Source organism: Sparus aurata, chromosome 15, assembly GCF_900880675.1.
Source record: "Sparus aurata chromosome 15, fSpaAur1.1, whole genome shotgun sequence".
In the NCBI taxonomy this organism is placed as follows: domain Eukaryota; kingdom Metazoa; phylum Chordata; class Actinopteri; order Spariformes; family Sparidae; genus Sparus; species Sparus aurata.
The window spans coordinates 3,475,465-3,494,110 of NC_044201.1; the positions used below are offsets into that span (position 1 = coordinate 3,475,465).

At 40.4% G+C, this 18,646-nt stretch overlaps 2 protein-coding genes across 3 annotated transcripts in view; one reads left to right on the top strand and one right to left on the bottom strand.

Annotated features, from left to right (window-relative positions):
* The window catches only part of nvl (nuclear VCP like), a 32,394-nt gene extending 28,811 nt beyond the window's left edge, over positions 1-3,583 (top strand). For both annotated transcript variants that reach the window (XM_030441835.1, XM_030441836.1), the window contains exons 23-24: positions 1,563-1,660; positions 3,378-3,583. In XM_030441835.1, coding sequence (XP_030297695.1) covers positions 1,563-1,660; positions 3,378-3,422 — 143 coding nt within the window. In that variant the 3' untranslated portion in view covers positions 3,423-3,583. The remainder of the gene's footprint in view (positions 1-1,562; positions 1,661-3,377) is intronic.
* A 4,933-nt stretch (positions 3,584-8,516) lies between these two features.
* On the bottom strand, positions 8,517-18,215 carry degs1 (delta(4)-desaturase, sphingolipid 1). The gene is made up of 3 exons (XM_030441159.1): positions 17,750-18,215; positions 13,021-13,763; positions 8,517-11,108 (listed from the first exon to the last, which is right to left on the bottom strand). Exons 1-3 carry the CDS (start codon positions 17,829-17,831, stop codon positions 10,962-10,964), a joined length of 972 nt encoding a protein of 323 aa, XP_030297019.1. The 5' UTR covers positions 17,832-18,215; the 3' UTR covers positions 8,517-10,961.
* Between the last annotated feature and the right edge of the window lie 431 nt (positions 18,216-18,646).

Consider the following 18,646-nt stretch of genomic DNA (forward strand, 5'->3'; position numbering starts at 1 on the left):
TTTAGGGGGTGGCGGTGTGCTTATTCGACACTGGAGCAAGAGAAGGGACAAGAGGAGAGTGTGAAGGCTGTGTTGGTAGCATAGACTGTGGTACATGTTTTCAGAAACAGCGGGGAAATCACCAACATGTCCAGTTCTGAACTGCGGTCAAGTACAGAACTGGTGTTGCGCCGCCCCGTTGCCAGATGATTTCGTGTACTACACGCGGTATTTGGCTAAGTCATAGTTTTGCCAAGACTAAAGCTTTCGTGCATTAACTTCTACCAGTGTTTCCCCCCTAACTCTGCTTTACTCTGCCTCCAACGACCTCCCGTGCCGCGACCGAGTCGAGACCCCGCTCCAGCTCCACCCGCCCGGCGCTCCTCCGAGTGCCGACAGGACTGCCAGCTCTCCGGCGCCCCGGAGCGTGGCTTCCCCGCTTCTGGGTCTCACCTGTGCTAAGACACCTAACATTAACAGATCAAAACAGAGTAAACGGCAGCTATCCGATATCAGATCCACGCTCCTGCCTGCCCCAGCCAGCCCCCACACACCGGCCTGTCGCCTGCGCAGCCGCGTGGGAGGAGACAGGAGAGACCCCGGCGCTGCTGCAGAGGAGCCGTGGACTGCGATGACTCTGAGCAGCATGTGAATTACAATATAATCTATTTCTCGCCTTTCCCCCGATGATCTGAATAAGTCGCTAAATTTGTTGCTAGTCGCTTTTTTGAAATAATGACGCTTAGGGTCTGAAAAGTCACTAAGTCCAGCAAGACAGTCGCCATGTTGGCAACACTGAAGAAGAGAGGCCGCTGACGTCACTCTCCTGCACCGCTTGGGATTGCGAATTCAAATTGAATTTTGGACCTTTTTTTGCGGGGGGAGGGCTTCAAAACGAAAAAGCAGTTTTCTTTGTCTTTGTGTAACAAAATGAGCAGTTTTGAAGAAGAAAATGAAAATGCAATCTGGATGATTTATTACTAATTTTATTTATGAGTCAAAAATGCAGCTCTGACTTTGAAATGAAAAAGCATTTCTGCTAATGCATTTTAATTTTCAAATTTGACATTTCAAATTGAATTTTGGTACCTATTTGCTGGGTCATCTTTTGAATATTAAATCTTAAATGTCCTTTTCTTTATCATTTGAATTAAGTTACAAAATGAGCAGTCTTGAAGAAGAAAATGAAAATGCAATTTGGATGATTTATTACTCATTTTATTTATGAGTCAAAAAATGCAGCTACATTCTGAAAATGAAAAATCATTTCTGTAAATGCATTTTAATTTGAATTATGGTACAAATTTGCTTCCATACTTTAGATTCAAAGAAGTCTGAAATGTCGTAGGAGTCCCAGAGAAAAGTGACAACAGAGCAGCATCTCCAGTCTTCTATGAGAGCAGAGCAGCCAGCAACAGCACATAATCTCTGTAGCAACCAGGGAGTGGAACAGTTGACTATGAAACCAAAGATCTCTAATGAGATCATATTGTAGAGAGAGGGAAAGCTATTTGGTGCTGACTTTAACTCTCTTCAGGTAATTCTCTTCTTTGACTTGATGGTGTGTGTATTGTTACACATAGGTCACACATTCTCATCTGGCTCCGTTGCTGACATCAGAGTGAGCAAACAGAACTTTGATGATGCCTTTAAGAAAGTCCGTCCTTCTGTGTCTAAAAAGGTAAGAAAATATGAACAGTACAGTAGCTGTTGTGCGTCATTTAAAACCTTAATAGATTTGTTAACAGTCGAGTTAGACAGTTGGTCTAACCTGTGAGCTTTTACAGGTACAAGTGATGTTGCTACTGTGATACCCACTTTACATTTTCATCCACTGTCATAAAGAGGCAAAAAGAACTGTTTACCTGACTAACAACAGACTCTGCTGCTTTTTTGTTTTACTTCATTTTTATCACTTATCACCTTGCATTCATATTTGATTCATTAAACATTATGAAGATGTTAGCTGTGACTCACAGGCTGAAGCTAGGCTAACTTCTATTGAGTCAGATCAGACACAGGCCTTAAGCACAGTGGCCAGAGTCAGACAAGACGTTAAAGAAACATACAGAGACGCAGTGTGTTTAAAGACACTAACTCTAACCCTTCCACCGCCTAATGGCTTCATATTGATGTATTCCTGTTTCTGTACTGGACTTGAGTGACACATGACCTGCAGTTTAACTGGAGCGACTATTCTCAAAAGGCTGCACTGACCAGTTTTGTTCCTGGGAGGTTTGATCCTGTTGATGCTTATTTAAGACTGATGTACAGATGTACTGTCCCTCAGCTTTGACTGCTGGGCTGCCTTTGGCCCCCCTTAAATGTATTGTATTACTTGATTATTAGTAGTGTATTTAAAATAAAGTCGAAATTATTAGCTTAAAATCCCAGCTAACAGTGGGTACCACTTAGTATCTGATACTAGTGCCAATATCGTACTCCTCTTTTTCTCTACCTTATGTTTAAACATGCATACATGCTATAATGCAAAACCTCTTGAAGCCTCCATGCCAGCAGTAGCTGTGGCTGGAGGCATTATGTTTGCTTGTTGTCCGTCTGTCCATACCATTTTCATGAACATTGTATCTCAGGAACACGTTTAGGGATTTCTTTAAATTAGGCACAAATGTCTAAGTGGACCCGAGGATAAACTGAAAGAAACTGTAACTCATTCATTTATATTGATAACGAAATAGAATAGAGTCTAAAACTGGAAATATTTTCATTTTAAAATCTGGATCTGATCAAGATTTTGGTACTTGACAGATTTTGACACCATGTACCAGTAGAGACAAAGTCAATTTGATAAAGCTATTCAGGTTGAATACCCAGCTCAATGTATAACTGTCACCTCAGTATTGTCAAACTACTTGTTTATTGTATGTTTTTTCTGTTGTACAGTAACAACTCATTTAGTAATGCAGTGGTTTATTTTGTGTCCAGTACTCTGACAGCATTCCAGATCATTCAAGTAATCACAAACTGTGTTCATCACTGAGAGCTTTATAATATACTGTCTGTCCTTTAACCTCCTGTTATCAAGTAGCAAGAGAGCCAGTCCAACCAGTTCCTCAGTAAACACTGCACCATTAAACTGTGGATGTGTACTCTAAATATCTTCATACTCTCAGACAATAATCATATCAGGTTTACAGACAGAACACTTAAACAACCGGGACAAATCTTACTGTAGACAGTTGATTGACAGCGAGCCAGAGGACTCTGTGCTTCCTCACCTCTAACACCCAGTCAGCCAATCAGTCAGCTGTTGTTTGTTGTGAGAAGTGAAGGTGAGAGGCAGGGCAGACATCCTTGTTTTGGACCCTTTTGAAGCTGCTCAGGCTTTTGTTTCTGTGTCAAAACTAAACATGCAGCGACTCTCTGTGTTCCTGCAGGACCAGAAGATGTACGAGCTGCTCAGAGAGTCCCTCAGCAGATGAGTCTAGACCAGAACCAGAGACATCGCCAGCAACAGCTCACCTTTGAAATCATCTTCAAATATCAGTGAATAATTGTATTTCTTGTACGTAACACATTTTTGAATGGTTGAATCCATAATACAGATTCCTGATTTTATAATAAAAACGTATGGAAAAGAGAAGATGAACATAATGCTTTTCATGCAAAGATTGAGTTGTTATCGCATGTACAGATCAGCTCCTGTTCTGTTATCAAGCCTTTCTCTCACTCCACCCTGAGCACCACTCCACCACTGTGTGACCGTACACATTCTACTGATAGCTGTCATGTATACACACACTTCATCTATTGTTGTTCTTAATCAGACACAATCAGAGTTTGTCTGTAAATGTGGACCACTGGTAGACAATGTGGCCAAACCTTCACTGCAGCAAACTCTGGATTTCTAACAAATGTAATATATAGTACATTTGTTAGAAATCCAGAGTTTGCTGCAGTAAGAGATGATGCCTGGTAGATGATGAGTGTGTGATTATGTAGCACAAAAACTACCTATGTGAGTTTATCGTCCTAATGGATGGAGCTCGATGCTCTAAAATAGCAGCAGCTTCAGTTGTTATCATATTGAAAGTAAAAGCAGAAAAGAAAGAAACTGTCATTTTTGTTTGTTAGAAGGTGTTGATGGTGAAACAACATAAACTTTGTTTTACCACCTGACCTCAGAGCAGTTTCTATCCTCAGGCTGTGACGCTCATTCATCCTCATCATAATTTTATGATTCATCCAACCTGGATTATTCATAATCTGACCCTGTGACGGGCATTAAGAATAATCATAACAACTATTGACTATATAGAAATAGCCAACCTTCTCGCCGATGGTCTTGTTTGCTTACACAGGTCATATGATGCATCAGAATGAAAAGTTCCTTGTATAGTGTTCTAATTGCAGTAAGGTGTCAGTTTCTCAAACCTACAAGCCTTGATCACTGCAGTACAGTTGTGATGGATATTTGATGATTAAATTCTTACCAGTGAACCAGCATGCAAAGTAACCTGGACCTTGGTAATGTAACACATTGAATGCAGTGTTGGTTGTGAGAATATCTGTGGGATAGGTCAGTACCATGCTGTATGAAAATCAGAGTGACGATCACATTTGGCCATGTTGACATAATAATTTCAGCCCTTATCTGCCTCATCTTTGCATAACATAGGGCGGCTCCACATTAAAACTAAATGGAAAATGCAGTTTCAAATTCTGCTCAAAGTGTGGGTCATACCCTCAATTTGCAACCCTTTCAGCGATGTGAAATGTGTTGCTGCAGAGATCATTGTAATGTCCAAGTTTTTAAAGCAACATGTGACAGCTGACAATACCAAAGAGATGAGTGTTGCTGTTCATGAGCTTGAATGAACAAAATGTATATATTTTAAATGCATTTATTTAAATGTAAATGTATTGTTTTAATTACTGTACAGTCTGGGGAAACATGACAGCATACACAAAACTGAAACATTAACTGAAACTAACCAATATAGAAAATTCATCTCATAATGAAATAAGTTGCTGAGTCCTGAGTTAAAACTGCAATAATAACCATAGACCCCAGTATCAGTACTGATGTATGTCATAAACACCTGTAGACTGATGAAGTGGTACAGTGCACTAATAATGCTAACTGTGTGTAAATGTGCGTAAAACATTTGGAAACAGCTAAATAAAATTGGCTCCAATGGAGAAATATCCCAATTTACAGCTTCAAAATGTACCACAAACTCAGATCATCAACCATCTCACGTAGCATTTAACGAAAACTACACATGAGGAAACTAGAAAGGCACACATACCTCCACCACGGCTCATCAATCCTAATCCAAGATCAGATTTACCTGGATTCTTTGTGGGATTCCATTCACTAAATTTCATGTAATTCTGCTGACAAAGCAACCAACAAACAAAGCAACAAACGGACACCAGTCAGAACATAAGCTCCTGGCACGTAATAATCTCCACTCCAGGTCCACTGTGTTGTAAACTGTAGATTGCCTGGTTAACTTTAGTGTCCAACAGATGTAGAAGTACTGATACAAAGGCCCGTTTAGTGCTGTACTTGCATGTAGTGTTCTGACCTCTTCATGTTTCAAGTGGATGCCCTCTACAGTTGCTGCATTTGAGTTCATTCTATATATGTGTTAACTTTGAGTGTAGTAGACCAGACAGTCATGTCATTTCACCTGATTAATATTCCTCAATGGTTTTTGCACCACAATATAAAACAAGTGTTACAACTACCCATCAGCCCACTGAGGGGCGTTATGGCTATGCATGGATGAACATGGTCTACTAGTCTGTAATGGACCCTGTGTGCTGCAGCTGAATGATTACTTCACACAGACTGTGGTTGAACATTCCACCATGGTGCTGTTGACCTGGGACTCAGGGGCGCTGCCAGGGATTTTGGGCCCCATGAAAAGAAATATTACTGGGCCCCTGTATAGCCGGCCATAAGGCCGGCGAAAATTTGTTATGCTGTTTACATAAAACTGTGCATTTTAATGATATTTTTGACTATAATTTCCTATATGTGTGAAAAGAACAACATGACAGTTACTTGGTAGGGGAAGCACTGAACACTCAGAATACAATGGAATTTAGATTCATTGTCTGCAAGTCTGCAACTTTAATGGTCAAAATATAAAATTCTCTTAAATTAAATTACCCTGAAAAATACAAATGCATGACATACATGAATTATATAGAATTTCCTGTAATACCATTTGAAATAGCATCACCATCACCAGATTCAGGTTTCCTCCCACCATTCTGTTTTACTGTCAGTGATTTGATCAAAAATAACAAAAGAAAATGTGATTTTCACAACCAGTACCCCACTGCTCACTGTCTCCCTCTTGTAGCCCTGCATTTAGGTCTAATTTATCTTCAAAATTACTATTACTATTACTATATATAGCAATACCACACAATTTCTCTCTCAAACATGCACATCACCCCCCACACACACACTTAGACCAGCCACTGCACTCAATGTAAAAACTGTATGCTGTCTTACATTATGTTTTTGTTGTTGTTTTTATTAAGTTTGTTATATACGTTTATATTTTGTTAAAAAAAATCTATTAAAAATAATAATAATAATAATTTATCTCCAAAACTGTACTTGGTGGAATTAGAGTTGGGGTGGAAAAAAATACATAAATGAGGCTCTATGGTCCTTGCAATTTAATATTGTTAAAGTTTCTCTGATTGGATTGAGAGCAGTCACTTAGTCTGCAAGCACCAGAAAATTTCTCCTCTTTTCCTACTGCAAAGCAAGGGGTGAGAGTCCCAAACTGCTGACCAAACAGTATTTCAGTGAGTTTATAGTTCAGTTTCAGTGATAGCTAAATTAAAACAAAACAAAATAAAGTTATAGGCTATATGCTTTTTAAACCATTTAAATCATTCTGAAATAAATACAGACTATGTGTTTTTATTTCAGAATGATCTTTATTCATTAATTTCAATTTATCTTTTTTCCATAATAATAGATTAATTCAACACAGAGCTGCTCACCTCCTTCCTCAGTTGTGGGTAGGCCTACTGGGGCTGGTTCAGGGGTAGGTGGGGGTACTGGGGCTGGTTCAGGGGTAGGTGGGGGTACTGGGGCTGGGTCAGGGGTAGGTGAGTGTACTGGGGCTGGTTCAGGGGTAGGTAGGGGTACTGGGGCTGGTTCAGGGGTAGGTGGGGTACTGGGGCTGGTTCAGGGGTAGGTGAGTGTACTGGGGCTGGTTCAGGGGTAGGTAGGGGTACTGGGGCTGGTTCAGGGGTAGGTGGGGGTACTGGGGCTGGTTAAGGGGTAGGTAGGGGTACTGGGGCTGGTTCAGGGGTAGGTGAGTGTACTGGGGCTGGTTCAGGGGTAGGTGGGGGTACTGGGGCTGGTTCAGGGGTAGGTGGGGGTACTGGGGCTGGTTCAGGGGTAGGTAGGGGTACTGGGGGCTGGTTCAGGGGTAGGTGAGTGTACTGGGGCTGGGTTCAGGGGTAGGTGGGGGTACTGGGGCTGGTTCAGGGGTAGGTAGGGGCACTGGGGCTGGTTCAGGTTAGGTGGGGGTACTGGGGCTGGTTCAGGGGTAGGTAGGGGTACTGGGGCTGGTTCAGGGGTAGGTAGGGGTACTGGGGCTGGTTCAGGGGTAGGTGAGTGTACTGGGGCTGGTTCAGGTTAGGTGGGGGTACTGGGGCTGGTTCAGGGGTAGGTAGGGGTACTGGGGCTGGTTCAGGGGTAGGTAGGGGTACTGGGGCTGGTTCAGGGGTAGGTGAGTGTACTGGGGCTGGTTCAGGGGTAGGGGGCTCACAGGGCTCACAGACAGCTGCGGCTGGTGCTGCTGCTGCACTTGACGTGTCTGTTCAAACATGCATCATTTTTGACAGGAGGGGTGGTCAACTGATTAAATATGGGCAGCTTGCTAAACGTGAACAGTGAAATCTAAAAATCCAGAATTTGCGAGAAAAGTGAGCTAGCTTAAAAACCACAAGGTTAACGTTAGGACAAACAACAGACTAATGTGTTCCAAAACTTTCCACCATATGAACCAAACCCACCTTGTTTCTGGAAAAACTGGGTGACATACCGACGCCCCTTTGCTTCTCTCCCCTGCCTAATCTTTTTGTCTTTCCTTTTTTGGCTACCCGACTTCTGAGGCACTTTGCCTTCTCTCGGTCTCCTTACTGGCTGACTGGCACAAGGCACCGCGCAGCAGTTCAGCTGATTTGATGGGAGGACCGAACCATTTTACGTAAGGGGGGGGGGGGGGACTTGAGAAATGTTTCCAAAATAAACCTAGTGTTATTATCAGTGCATTAAATGATGTATATTTATGATTATAAACTAACAAATTAGTGTCATATTATTTTTATCAGTATTACAATTTTATTAGGGGCTTTTCTGGGCCCCTGTCAGTGATGGGCCCCTAGAATCCTTCCCCTTTTCCCCCCCTTTTCGGCGCCCCAGCTGGGACTCATCAGGACGTCTTCATGCAGGCACTGGCAACCACTGCCCATGTGGTTTAACATAAAGTGGAGAATGACATAAGCAAATGAAATGAAAAATGGATTTGTTTTGCAGAAGCTGTGTTTTTATTGTTTCAGTTTATAAATGTAAAGGATCAGACAACTGAATTTAGAACTATTGCAGACAAGTTATTATTGCACAACCACAGATTTCTATCCTGGTTTTGTTGGATTTGATTTATTTGAAACTCCCAGTAGAGAACAACATGGACAGTGATCCACAGGTCATTTGAGGCCCAAGGCCCCTGATCTTCACCACACTGTCAGGAAAATAGTCTTTATTTACTTATTTATTTAATAATTTTTTAAATAGCTTTAAGTTTGGCAAAGTTAACTACTGAATATTAAGATATCATAAAGAAAACCATTTCAATGGCAGCCATATGTAATTTGGTTCCGAGCTGCTAAATCTCCGTTTCAAACATAAAACCAATCTGTTGGAAACAAATATGGAATTGAAAACAAAGGTCTGAGGCAAAGATGAGTAATACACTCAGATCTCACTTCACACAATGTCAAACTGATACAGTCACAGTTCAAATGCATGTCAATAGATTGTATGATGTTGCCGTACATTAAAGGTGCGGCTAGTTTAAAAGCAGAGCAGTTGGGGAACAAAAAGGGGTCAAAGGCCAGAAAGGTTAAGGACTACATTTAACATATAAGGCAGCTAATACTGTACATATGATTAAGCTCATAAACTCAACACATATGATATCAAATAGCCAGGTCACACCCACAAGACACAAAATGTTGCAACAAACTTGATTCATATGGAAGGATCTTAATGAGTGAATTCAACTTTGGTTCACTGTTACGCAGACACACACGTACACATACACAGTGATGCTGTTGACCAATAGCAAAGCTGTTTTTATGTCCAACATCAAAGAAGATATGATCTACATTCATCCAGTTGTATACAATTTATCTCTGTGGCAGACTACAAACTGCAATGTGAACACTTCTGGATTTCTCTCAGTCACCATACAAGTAGCTTATTTTTACTCTACTGAGTAGCTATGTTGATGACACCGTGTTTTGGGGCTGGTTGCATAAAGACACATCACACTGGTCTATGGAGGGGCCAGTTTTATTTTGCAAGCTGAACATCAGTCAAAACAGTTCAACAAACATACAGACTGTCTACAGATTACTTTAAGATGTAGACAAGTGTCAAACAGAGGACAATATTGCTCAATGGATGGTTTACTGTAATGCACGGAGTACTTTTTGCTACTGCTTCACTCATCAATGTTTTTTTAGTATATGGTCCTTTTTAAGGCACAATTTTCACAAGGCACAACAGAGAGAGGGAGAGCATGACATGGTAGCAAGGGGACAGTTGTGGTTCTCTCACAGGCGGCTCTCAGTTATACAAAATGTTAACATCAGCAAGCCAACATGTTCACAATGACGACGCTGTTTAGCAGGTACTGATTAGTTGATTGAAAGGAAATTCATTGCAATCTATTTCGATAATCGATAAATCATTTAAAAAATGTCAAACGATTGCTGTTCCCAGCTTCTTAAACCCGCTGCTCCTCTTTGTCATTTATAACTGTATACGAAGAGTCCTTTGGGCTGTTGGTTGGACCTAAGAAATATTGTGAAGACATCACTTGGGGGTATTTCAGTGAATTGTTACAAGCTTTTTTTCACTACTGTATTACTTTTGACATTTTACAGACTAAACAATGAATCCATTAATAGTGAAAATAACCTGCAGATGAATCAATAATAAAAACAACTGATCGTTGTAGTTCTACTATCGTCACATCTTAATTTAGAATGTTTGCATAACAAGTACAGGAGAAGCTAATGGATATGACCTCTTCCTCTGATTATGACTGCATATATTCTTGTTCTCCTCAGTGTCCAGAGTCCACTGGAAGTGTTTCAGAAGCACATCTGATTATATCTGAATGTCTGTCCAGTGCTTGATGAGCACTCACACATCCAGTGCACATCAGTAACCAGCTAGAGAGGGCAGCAGATCATTTGACAGCTGTGAAAGAAAAGAAAATACAGTGATCTTACATGGACATTTGGAACTACATTTCAAACCAATGTATGGGACAAAATCCATCCTGAGAGGGGAATGAATATCTATAGCATATTTCATGACAATCCATCATTTCATCCTCATCATCCAACATTTCGTCCTTGTTCAGAAGCTATAGCAAATAAGATTTCTATCTCAATCTTAACTGAAGTCTTTGTGCAACCAGTCCTGAGATCTGCCTGACAAACTCTCACTCATATTTTCAATGTAACATCACTGGGCTGAGTTTTCTGAACTGGTTAACAAATATCTACAACTATTTTCTCTTGTGGAGGAAAAGCACACTTCCAAACCCATGTATACAATTCACCCTTGTTTCACATGCAGATGTATTAATAGGCAGAAGCTGTTAATTCATTGGATGGTGAATCGGGCTGCTGGTCAGGGTGGATACTGCAGCTTTGTTCCTGAGAAGCTTTTGGTGAAGTTACTCCTGTTTGACATCTCCCTTCAGCTTCCTCTTGATTCGAGAGTACGGGCTCAGTGCATCATCCATGATGAAGTCGTACAGGACCTTCACCCATGATGTGTACTGAGGCAGGTCATCATAATACTCTGCTGCTATTTTCTTCACCTGGGAGCCAACGAGAAAGAAGATTTAACACTGCTGAATGCTGCCTCAGAGTTTTACTTTTGTGGCTCTGACAGACCTGTAACACAGCTGATACAAACTTCAAAAAAAAAAATCCAACTCATTTTGTAATGCTTATTATATAAAATACATGTTCAAATCCCACTGTAGTATTTATATAATTGTGATTTTATATTAAAGGAAAGGTTCACCCAAAAAGGTAAATTCAGTCATTATCATCTCATCCGCATGTTTCCTCGTCCACAAATCTTTTCTGGACCCTCACTACACAACAGTGTTGTAGAAACCCATGGATCCCAAATGGATTTGAAAAGCTGTTAGACATTTCCACCGTCAACATGCAATTTGAGCTCGTGCACCCACTTCAGCTGCTTTTAACCTAACCACTCCAGAGAACATTCTAATGAGCACAACTGATTTTCCTTTAAGGTCGTTGTAATAAGCATTAGTTAAAAGGTTATAGGGCCAACATAAGTCCTAATAAGATGATTGTACAGAATATTCATAAGACTATATAAGCATTAATTATAGCACCATGAAAATGTTTGTTAGATTGTGAGACATTTCTTAGCACTTATTGGAAATGGACTAAACATTTGTAGACTGTTTAAGAACATGAATAAAACCCTTAGTCTTTTTTTTTTTTTTATAGAAGTTGATAATAGAATTAAACACATTTATTTAATTAATCAAACTTACCCATTATACAATTGTGTACTAAGCTTTAATTAGAAGATTGCACACTATGTTAAGCACTTATTAGCAGAGACTCATAAGGTTTATTAACATTTTTAAGCAGTATATAAACTATGAACAAGTTTCTTATACATGCGTATAAAAGAAAAAGTGTATAAACACTTGCATAGTCTTGTTGATGTCATAAGCATCTTATAAGAACTTGTGAGGGAATTATTCCTATCAGCTAACTTATTACAATGATATCAATATAAAGTGTTGCCAATTCTTTTAGTCATCGCACAGCAGATGACTCGGTAACGAAAACTCCGGATCCGTCTGCAGACACTTATACAATTGAACATACTGTGTATGGAGAATAACATTTCCATTAATAAACAATAATCTAATGTCTGCTTGCATGGAAAGGGGCCTTTTCTTTCAAATAAGTTTAATTCTTTCCAATAACTCGTTCTTTCCAGGAAATTACTGGCACAGGTATGTGCAACACCGCATGCACTGTGTAAGTCTGGTCTTGAGTACGTAACATTTATGAACTACAGTGTCCAAGTTCAACCTCCTTTACAGCTTTTGTTATGACGAGGCTCGCACCCTGGATGATGCTTGTACAGCATTTAATTGGTGTCCTATCTTTGCTGCTGAAGATTAGTTTATCTTTCTGCTCTTATTATGTAAGACAGGTGCCAGTAAACTGTGAGGAAAAATGATATCAAGTCCAAAACGTTCTGCTCCATGACTGTGGCTGGAGATTTATTTTAATTAAGGGAATATCACATCTTTTCTAATCTACTAGAGTAGATGGATAGATCTGTAGGTAAGGATATAAACATAAACACATTTGGCATACTAACCTGAAGCTGCACAGCCTCATTAACCAACATACCTCGTCTGTAACAGTATCCTGAATATCTTTGGGTTGTAGACAAAACAAGGTGTGTGAGGATGTGACCTGCACTGCCGGTTGTACCTTTTTGTTGGAAGCCATTTTGCTGTGAAGCTCCAGAAATGTTTTGAGGAGTATGATACGTCATCCTACTTTCCATCTGCATGAGTATGCATTGATAATTGCTGAATTTTCATTTTCATTGAGGTGACCCTGTCCTTATATTGATATCCAAGGGGACAATTTAAAAAGTGTATCTGATTTTCTGTGTAACACCATTCTCACACACCAACATGTTTGCACAGTTGTACTAACCATGGGCAGCCTGCGTCCTGGGATGCTGGGGAAGTCATGGTGCTCATTGTGGTAGCCCACATTGAAGGTGAGCAGGTTGAGGGAGCCATAGTAAGAATAGGTCTCATGGCCCTTAAGGAACATGTAGTGCTCAGCTATGAAGTGACCAGAGATGGGGTGCAAGCCCATCCCAAGCATAGAGCCAGCCAGCATGTAGACCACAGGTTTGGCCCCCCACAGCCAGTAGAGCAGGATGTTGAAGGTGAGCTGGACCACCAAGTTGGTGACCTCCAGCTGAGTGATGGGTTTGGGGTTGATGCAGAGGGGCCGGATGGCATAGAAGAGAGGCTGCAGAATAATCCAGACGAACTTGCGGAAGCGCGTGCAAAAGAACCAGCCTTCAAATTCAGTGGGAATGTCTACATCGACACCATCTCCACCCAGGTAGCGGTGATGATCCAGGTGATAGCGTTTGAACGAGGCAGAGTAGGGCAAGCCAATGGGCAGGTTAGCAAACATGGCAAAGTAGCGGTTCCACATAGCCTTGTTGTTTCCAAAGGCAGTGTTATGGGAGACCTCATGAATAGCAAGGGTCATTGAGTGGTTGATACAGCTACCAAAGGCATAAGTCCAAAACAAAACCCATTTCCAGCTCAAGTCTTTGACCAGGTAGAAAGCTAAAAACTGTATAACTACCATCATGCACACAACCCACTTCAGCCTCGGGTCAGGACCCATCAACGACTTGATTTGTGGGTATTTGGCTGTAGGAAAAAAACAAGATACTCAGTCAAAATTCATATGCTGCCAAAAAACACATGTAAATTATCAGATCATTTGTTTTCACAACAACATCTGAGTGAAGGAATTCTGACTGATTCAAGATTGTCAGTGTGAAAAACAGAAATAACACATGTTCCTACATCAGTATGATCTAGATTCAGACAATGCATAAAGAAGCATTTCAGAGTAAACTACTGATTGGCACCTTGTGAAATGCATTGCTCCATTCAACCAAGTAGGCAGCAGCAAAAACAAATTAACTAAAAGTGGCAGACAGCCCTTTTATACAAGTTCACTACAATACAGTCTGGTATACAGGCACCTCAAAGGTTCTTTCAGGAGGGCTTATATATACAGATACAAGGCTTACACATGTAACACATTTAAAAAGCAGGGGAGAATTTTATATGATGTCACCATTTAAGGAAGCACAGCTCTACACCACACTATGCTTCCTTTCCTTTAAAAAAAAAGATAATGTATATAATGACTTGAATAGAAACACCTTTGTGAAGCTTGTTATTATGTGTTTTTTGTTAAGACTGTGCTGATCTGTTTGTGCAAGAAGTGAATGAAACAAAACAGCATCTTGCAACAGAATGCAATCTGACACAGCTAGCACTGCCACACACTAGCTTAAGTAGGTAATAATTACTTACTTTGGCAATAATCTTTTGTCTTGGGAAAGGAAAAAGCTCCCAACTAGTATATATTTTTTTGACCTTCTTAGGAATCTTTTACAATGAACAAGTTAATCACCCATCACAAATTTGCTATCAATGATTATAATATGCTTGTAAACATTTATTAATTGATCTCACGTGATCTTATCAAATATTATTCCAAGGATTTATCTCATAAATATTTTTTTAACTGAACGAATAAGTGGGTCGCAGTTATGTAACACTGCCTTAAATAAAATGCAGCATGCGTAACAGTCAACAGTCCCCTTTTGTACTCACCTGTAGAAACCAGCCACCTTAATACACTTGATTTTATTTAGTCGAGACCCATACATTATTCTCTAAGGAATTAATGAAAAAAGGTATAAAACATTTTTGAAACAGTACGTAGAAATAAGAATGTTGTGTGATTTGCCCCCCCCCCCCACAATTGATTTCAACATCACTATTGTAAATACAAATCCCTGGTCTGCAACAATCTGTCAAATGTCATGTAGTTGCTAACTACAAATAAAACTAAGTAGGTCATAACAATGTAATGTGTTGAAAACTTATCTTGAAGTAGACATGTATGTACCGCTATGATCCTACGCTCTCAGTCAGTTCAGTTTCCTGAACTATGCAGGAAACCCTTTTATCTCAGCCTTGTTATCTTAATTACTGATAGGAGGCTGAAGAACAGTTAACATGTGAGGAAATGTCAGGTGACCTGCTGAAGTCATGCAGTTCAAGGCCTTTTCTGCATGTTCAGACTTCACACTAAAAGACCTAAGCAGTAATTCACAGGGCTATTGGGCTAGCCAGTGCAAATTATTACTAGACCAGTGTTCAGGCAGAGCAACTCAGATTTCTATCTATAGCCAGAAACCAGGCTGTTACATTTTTAATGTTTCAACATGGCAGTTTTGTTGCCCACATAACTACAGGCAAAAACGTACATCTTCAGCATAAAGGTCATCCGGACATGCTTGATACTTCAAATACCAGAATCCTGTTGATCATCTAACAACAGATGGTGTTGCAATGTTTTATTCTATCTACAAACCACACCATTCAAGCTGTTAGATAGTGTATTTGTTTAATGACGTTGGGAGCAAACAGACTTAACCCACATATTTTCCACATCAGTCTTGTGTAGCCTCTCTGTTGCAGTTGTTTACCAAATACACAACTGTTCCTTCTTCAACTACAACTACACAGAGACTAGTAAAGTGTCTGAGCAATACTTGTGACTCTGACATCTAATAAAGGCTGTAAAGCAACTACAAGCAGGTTAACAGACCAGATGCAGTGATATTGATTGGTTTTCGATAGATGGTCATCTGAGTGGGTCCCGGGGAAATGTAGTCGGCCCCAAATAGAAATGGTGCCATATTTTTAAGGAGCATGCATTTGTGGGATTAGCAGCAGAGCCTAGTACATGGGTTGTACATCTGCCAAATCTTCTCTGCCAAACAGCTAATTCTCCTGACTCTTCTTTGGTGTTATTTGGTGAATTGGATGATTGATGTCTGAAGATACAAGACATATTGGCAATTTAACTGCCTGCCACCTCCTCCTCAGGCCAGTCACCAGTCTGGTGGCAGATACTCTGTTGTCTTCTTGGTAACGGACATGAAAAAGTGGTATGGACCCATCCCTAGATAAAATATGTTTGCACAGGACACATATCTAGCAACATCACTGCAGATGCCATACGTTCTGACTGTCATTTGCTCCAAACTGAAATTAAGAGGAAAATAAGTAGTTGCAGTAAATCATTAAAACATTAGTACAGACTTTCCAACTTGTTCTTTAGAGCTCTATTTTCCATTTGATCTTTAAACCGTGATGTTGAAACCCATATTTTTACCAAGCTTTGTACTGAATCGGTCTATTTATCTATAGAAAGCATTTGGTTATGTATTATATGCGTTACTCAGTCACTGACTGTCTGTCTCTTGTACATGTTAAATTTCAATTAGCTGTTTCTTCTTGGATTACTTCTTTGAACCAGTCTGTCATCTCTGGTGGTCAATCTCAGTGTCAATGGCTCTATTACACCTTATACTTTGAGTCCATGTTTGTCCTGCTCATGAGAATACTGTTAACTTCTTGATTACCTCTGAATCTCTCAGTGACTCCAAACTCCTAAAGTTTTGGGGATTCATTCACGTTTCTGCTGTCTCTGTGGCAATACATTCAAAGCAACCTGGCTAATCTGTAGTGTGTAGCAGTGCCTGAGAGTCTCCTGGTACGGTTGCAGTCACTCTATACTAACGTGAATAATTTAACCCAGGAGACAGCTCTGCTGTCAATGAGTATCTTTCTCAATGGATCTGGTCTCACTCTCCACACAACAGCAGTACTTTGTGTTGACCAATTAACTTAAGTGTGTTATGTTAACAGAAAACTCCCAGAGGACTTAGACCACCTGTTGTCATATTACCCTACTCTGACAAAAGCCTCTTGTTTTCCCCAATAAAGGAGCAATGCATATTGACCCGCTGCTTTAATTCAATGACTGAATCATTGGAGGCTCCAGTATGATCATTAGTGTCTTAGTTTAAGTGCCCTATTTTTTTTCTTATTTCCTTTCCTTGGTCTTTCTGTATATCACAGCAAGCATATCTTTGGGTTTGTATTGATATGCCTCAGTATGCAGTTCGTACCCAAGATAACAGCTGGTTACACAAAAAGGGTTTAGTAATTTTCTCCTAATATGATTAATTAACACTGGCAACTTACCATACATCTCAAAAAACAACAAAACACTTCCTGAGGGACATTTCTAACACGTAAGTGTCAAAGACTTGTCTGAGTCCAGACTTCCGTTATGTTGTATCCAAACCGTTACTGCAACTGTACTGCGAGCAGCTGAGATCTGAGTTATGTCATCTCAAGGAGTGGCCACATCACTAATGTGGCTGTAACATTACATTGCTAGCGTTGATGTGTACCTAACTTCTACATATATAATTATATATGTTGGAAAAACATCCATAGTGGGCTCTGTTCGTAACTTAAATGGGCGTAATAAACCTTTCAGCAACATTAACACATCTTGTGCCTATTAGCTAAGATCGTGTAGCAAATACACGGGCGGATGTGGAACCGTTAGCTTAACGTTAACTCGTAACGTTAGCAAACTGAGACTTCTTATGCTGACAGCCTATATATAAGCACCATTACACGCTTCACTCACTTAGTACTCGAAACAGCCACAAAACTAAGTAAACATAGTTACACATTAGTTAGTTAACAATAGGTTTATCCAAAACTTGCTAACGGATAAGCTAGCTCACCCAAGATCTCTTTTCTCCTGTCGGCATGCGGCTGGTCCGAATACACCCATTCGTAGTCTTCGCGGGCGACCCGGTTCCCCATCTTTTAGATTACTGTTACGGTTTTAGACAACCTTTTTTAGAAAAACAAGTATCCAAATATGATAAGGTCGTTTAAAAGAGAACTTCTGCGGTTCCTCTCCTCTCCTCTGAAGTCCTCCCACTCTCCTCTCTGCTCAGCCAGTCTGCTGACTTGCCCGAACATCAGTCAGCTCTCGACCCAGATTGCTACAGCTCCTCCTACCGGCAGGCCGGTCACTGGGGCCGCTCCACGTCCTGCTCCTGTGACCCGCTGATAACACGGAGATAAGTGTTATCCATCAGCCAGCTCCTGCCGTCAATCATGCCTTCAGGGCAAAGCCACGCTGATATGGTTTTTATGTGCGCCTGAAGGACATTCATCATCAGCAACTGTGTTGCTGCTTAGTTTCCACTGAGCACAGTGAGGGAGTGAACAATAGGCTGAGAATATTCCTCCCCAACAACAACACAGTTGTATGTTCAACAGAGGAGCTCAGTGTCCCTCAGATCAGATCAGGCCCAGCGGGATGTCATCAAGCCCAACTGGTACAAGTGGGAGAGAGTAATCATGTGGAGAGCAAAGACGATTACTGTCAAACGTTTATTCTCCACTTGCAGTTATTTCATAATCCCTTCACCTCATGACGACTGTGGTATTGAAGGTGTTCTGGAACGTGTTGATTTATTTCAACATTATAACACTGATTATGTCACATTATCTTAAATATGTCATAGAATGATATCATGTATCTATAAATCTAATAACTTTATAAAGAGTTGTAATGAACCATGAATCCAGAACATGTTAAAGGGGGACATAATTCCACAAAATTCTTT